Source organism: Nanorana parkeri, unplaced genomic scaffold (genome assembly GCF_000935625.1).
Source record: "Nanorana parkeri isolate BGI_ZX_2015 unplaced genomic scaffold, ASM93562v1 scaffold1361, whole genome shotgun sequence".
NCBI classification, from domain to species: Eukaryota; Metazoa; Chordata; class Amphibia; order Anura; family Dicroglossidae; genus Nanorana; species Nanorana parkeri.
The window spans coordinates 189873-195154 of record NW_017307629.1 but is presented as its reverse complement, the minus strand read 5'-3'; the positions used below and the strand labels follow the sequence as shown (position 1 = coordinate 195154).

Here is a 5282-nt window from a genome sequence, read left to right as displayed (position 1 = left end):
GTGTCACTCGGTCCCCACCCCCTCTTTACGCCAGAATCCTCCCATCACAAGATTTCGAGGCAACCCTAGGCTTTGTTAGTGAAATGCTTCTCGTACATTACATTTGTTTCAGATTACCAGCAAAGAAGTGTATTTCAAAGTCTAACAATACATTTTGACATGAATTTGTCTTTAAAAGGTTCTGATGCCTCCTTGATTGAACTTCTAGGTACTGAGTTCTGCATTTTCTATAATCTAATTGAATGGTTGTGTGACACAATTCTGGAGCTCATGATCTCCAACCTGTGTATAATAAATCATTTAGAGTAGTGTAGAGGGCACCAACTGGTCATCTCCATTCATCAGGCAGTGCAGTAAGAGCAATGTCCCTGGGCCTTTGTTACTGTCTCCTGTTCATTTATATCTGATGATGACAGGGAAAGTCACAAGTGCTTCACTCAAGTCTGAAGCTCGCAGCGCACATTTCCTGAGCAGTTTTAGGTTGTGACATTCATTAACCCTTTCTTGTCAGGCTGGCAGTAATGCAGTCCTTTTGCTGCCTTTTTTTTAATCTCCCCTCTCAGTACTTAGATTTCCAGTCTGCAGTGCTATAGCAGACACCCAAGGCCACAAGATGGTTGAACTGGCTATGTTCTCTAAATGAGAACCAACCCTGCTGGAAGATGCATTGATTCCTCCTCCCTGAATTGCAAACACTGGCTGTTGCCAGGTTTTAGGTGTCGCTGGAAGTTTCAGGTTGTAATGCACACAAACCAGAAATGATTGTTGATGGCTAATTCCTGTGAAGATGGCATGAAAAAGGCACGTCTCATTAACACTTGGAGTGTGCTTGTGGTTTCCTAGTGAGCCTATAGTGGATTGCACCAAGGCTTCTTGTAGGCAACACAAACCTTTTTATTTTTGTGCACAGCTTTCCATCTAGCATCATCCTGATTTTGTTTGCAGGTTTAGCAGGCATTCTTAACATATGGTCCACTTTAAAATATTTTATCATGTAAGCCGTGCATTTTACAATAATGCAGAGTATAGTGGAGGCATTTAGCATTAATATTGCTGATGTTTTGCATTGAAAGATCTTTTCTGTCTTCACTTTTTTAAACGGTCACATCACTGATTCTACCCCTGCAAGCTATTGATGTCATTGCAGAACATAGTCCAGCTTTGGCTATTGGTAAGAGCAGCTTTCAGTCAGCCACTGCAATGGCCTTTAACTGAAGCACATTGGCGTAGGCGTACATAACTGCAGTGATCAGGCATGCTCTACATTGGTTTAGCTGCCTGTAGTTCACACAGGAAGGTAGCAATGGTGTTGCAGCATGGGAGTCTTAGGGTGAGCGTTGTCACCCTATTAAGGGAAGCCCCGTAAGCAGTACAAAACTGGCAGTATCAATGGTAATTTTTACCCCTGCCACCGCCGCTGCATAGCTGGACTTCTTGTGTCAGGAAGATACCCCAGCATGTATATCCACACAGGTGGGGCACAGTATGGGAGGTGAGTTGTGGATCCGCCCTGTTCTAATTACATTATGCCACATTCATGTCAGGAAGTCTGCATAGGTATCAATTCCTTCATTTACATCGATAAAGGTTTGTTGTCAGATTGCTGGCGTTTTACTGCCTCCGAGGTTTCTGCACACAAATGTACATAAGAACTTTTTGACTTTTTATTCCCCAGCATAACCCCAGCTCAAGTCATGGCAATTTCCCTTGACATGGATGGGCTCAATTTTCACCACCACAACGCATGGGTGTTGCACTGTTGTGAGGTGAAAAAAATGACCACGTATGCATTGTACGTTATGCAATGTGGTACAACCACCACACACAACGCTGTTCCTGTAGAACGTAGTGAAATGCTATTTGTGACATTGCAATAAAGGAAAAAAAAGGTGTGCACTGTGCTGGACTGTGCAATGTAGTGTAGCGGCTCCTGTGAATGAGACCTTAGGAGGCAGGTTGATTGAAAAAAAAATGTCATGAAAAAAATGTTTGTAGGCTGCATTTTGTAAGGTTAGGGGGTTTCTCAAACCATATAAAGAGGCCATCTACATAAATGGTGGGGGTCTTCAGTACCATCTGTCTTCCACATCTCTTTAACAATTCACACCTTTTTAGCGTTGTAAATCCAGGAATTAAAACATGTGCAGACTTACTGACACTGATATGGGATTCTGTAAATTATAACAGGGTAGTTCCACAACTTTTTCACTCCTTCTATCATGTTCTTGGACAATTAACATCTACATGTTCCATGGTGATTGGACTAAGGTGTCTCCTACCTGTGTAGATATAAGGTTGGGGGATCTTTCTGACACTTATTGAAACTGAAGCAGTGTCCTAGAGAAACTATTCAAGATCTTCAGTGTTACAGAACAAGTCCAAGTGAATGTGAAAAACAACTACAAGCTAGTTTAGGGTTTGCACACACTTTTTTATATATACGATTTTTAGCTTAGTATCTCTGCTTGTCAGGGTTGCTATTGGGCACGTGATCTATTTTCCTTGTGTACAGCCTATTATGTTTGCCTATGCGATAGCTGACTACAGACTTCAGATGGCGGTTGGCCGCTCATGCAATATGTGATATTTCTGCAATCATGCTCCCTTAACAGACAGGGTCAAGCACTTAGGTGTTGGCTTGTCTTGGGGAAGGAGGAAGAGTATTTATGGTCTAAGAAGGTCCAAGGTTTGCCAGGTGACATGAGCCAGGGTTGTGGAGGGCCTACATAAATAACATGGTGGCCAGATCCAACCATAACAAGTTCTATCAGACAAATGTTGTTTTAAATGTTGGGTACAGATTTTATTTACTGGTTTCATCTTTTTTGCACTGCCTCTGAGGTCTCCCCATACAAAGGTTTATGGAGGCCAGGGCTCCAGAGGAGGCAAGTTGATTAGAACAACAAAGAAAAAGGATTCTTCCCGGGTTATGTTGTTGTAAGGTCAAAGTAACGGGTTGCTCAAATCATATGGGGGGGGGGGGGTTTGATATATTTATGAAACAAAATGTGAAATCCCTTTTGACTACATAGGTTGTTTTCTGGTTTGATCTTTCCCTCCCTGCCTTTGAGGCTCCCACACAATGGTTCATGAGAAGCCGGAGCTGTTGATGAAATCACAGCTCTTCCTTCAACTTGGCTATGGGCTTTGCCCCTCTAGAGTGAAGAGATGGGAAGAAGTGTTTGCTTTAACCATTTCTTCATTCCTAATGGTATCCCTTACCCATTGATTTTCTTTAAAATCTCCTACGTGGATGAAGCTGAACTCCAGCCTTACCTTCAGGCTTGCACAGTTGTACAGGTCCTTCTTCTGTACTGAAAAGCTGCAGAAAATCAGATAGAGCCCACCTTATTTCCTGGCTGGAGGACATCCAGTATCATCGAATGGGGTTATTCACTAAAGGGTGAAGAGATTGGAGAAGGCAGGAAAAGTGAACCATCTAGGACAACATAGCTGAACTGGAAAGTGAGCAGAATTTTTCCTGTTCAGCTATGTTGTCCTAGATTGCTCACTTCTCCGGCCTTCTCCAAACTCTTCACCCTTTTGTGAATAACCCTGTTAGTATTTTCCCTTTAGCTAGATGGTCCCTGGCCTGCCCCTTCATTCATTGGATTTCTTTTTTTTTTTTGTCATGGAGGCTCGGTATCATATGTGTGTTTACCTAAGGCAAATGCAGTCCTCGTAGGATGACTCACTTTTCAGACTGACCTCTACCCATCAAGGCTATTTGATATTTGCACAACTCTTCCTAGGAGTCAGCCCATAGGGATTTGCTTTATAACAAAAGGTTTGTGATATTACTGATATCATGTAATGACTCTTCATTCTGTTAATTGCACAGCCCTGTACCTTGTTCATGTTGGTTATTTTCTCCTACCTATGTTTGTTTTACAGGCCTCCACAAACAATGAAAGCTCCAACCACAGCTTTGGGAGCCTGGGTTCTTTAAGCGACAAAGAGTCAGAGGTATGTTTACAGGGATTGTAGATCCTCTCAACGTCTGTTTTTCCTTATCTGACAAATATTTATTATTGTAATTTTAACCTTCTCCCTGTACTCTGAGACAAAAATACCTGTCGGTTCATGTAACAGATGTTTTTTATAGATTACAATCACATTACACAACTGTCTGTAATGGCTGCCGTTGATGCATCCGAGTACAGAACAAGTGGACAAGTAAAAGAGCCGGTTTGTCTATTTGTCATTGGTTGTCAATATAAAGAACCATGTTTTGTCACTTTAGAGCTGTCATTATGAGTGGATTTTAAAGGGCAATGTTAATGTATGGAAGTATGTAAAAAGAACATTTGCAAATATGAATGGGATTTCCAGCATTACAGAGAGGACTCTGTATCTCTTTTTCTATTTTCAAAGGGAAAAATCAGGGGTCTATTTTTAAACCCCCCCCCCTAATATTTCCCCAAAGCCCCTAAAAGTAAAAAATAAAAATATTTAATAAATAAAAATAAAATTAGAAACTTTATAAAAAATACATTTTTCATCTCGGTGCACCTCTAATAACAAATGTGTCCACGTCTGTAGTTCCCTTTTCTAAGAGAAAGGTCACTGACATAGGATGTCAAAGTTAAAAATTTAGTTTCTCAAAAATGCTGTGCAAATGGCTATAGGATTCCCCATTCCAGACATCCTTTCACACATGCTCTCATTTTAATCTAGAAGATTGTCTTGAAATTTCCAATGCGTCACTTCTTTCTGTTGAAGTCTCATTTTAATGTTGTTTCTTAACTGATATTTGTCTCTTCTCTCTCCTGTCCTCCAGACTCCAGAAAAGAAACAGCCAGATTCTTCACGGGGGAGGAAGAGGAAAGCGGAGAATCAGAGTGAAAGCAGTCAAGGTAATAAACTATTTTTACTTTTGTTCAACACATTTGAACGTGGGTACATATTCCTCGGTGGGACTTGGAGCCCTGCTTGCATATGGTATCAAACATTTCTGCTCTGCATTCAAGCTGATCTGCTAATTACGGTAGACTGGATCTAGTAGGAGCAATGCCAAAGGCCTCATTGCTGCCCCGGATTTCTCTGTCTCCAATTTGTAAGATGGACACCATTTATCTGCTTTAACCCTTTCGCTGCCAAGGACGTATGGCATACGGACCTACAAAAGTGCTTCCAGCTGGCCAGGTCAGTATGCCATACGGACCTGGCATTTACAGTTCCACTATAAGCTGATGGTCGCTTTAGCGACCATCAGCTTATAGTATAACTGTTCAGCAGACTGTCCCCTTTAAATTAATAGCTGTCATCAGCGGCTCAGAAGC

At 41.6% G+C, this 5282-nt stretch overlaps 1 protein-coding gene across 2 annotated transcripts in view; it reads left to right on the top strand.

The window, feature by feature from the left end:
• Nucleotides 1-5282, top strand: part of TLK1 (tousled like kinase 1) — a 136908-nt gene that overhangs the window by 91107 nt on the left and 40519 nt on the right. The window contains exons 6-7 of one of the 2 annotated variants that reach the window (XM_018569579.1): nucleotides 3895-3966; nucleotides 4781-4856. In XM_018569579.1, coding sequence (XP_018425081.1) covers nucleotides 3895-3966; nucleotides 4781-4856 — 148 coding nt within the window. Of the gene's footprint in view, nucleotides 1-3894; nucleotides 3979-4780; nucleotides 4857-5282 lie in introns of both variants that reach the window. The other variant, XM_018569578.1, reaches the window with a different exon arrangement.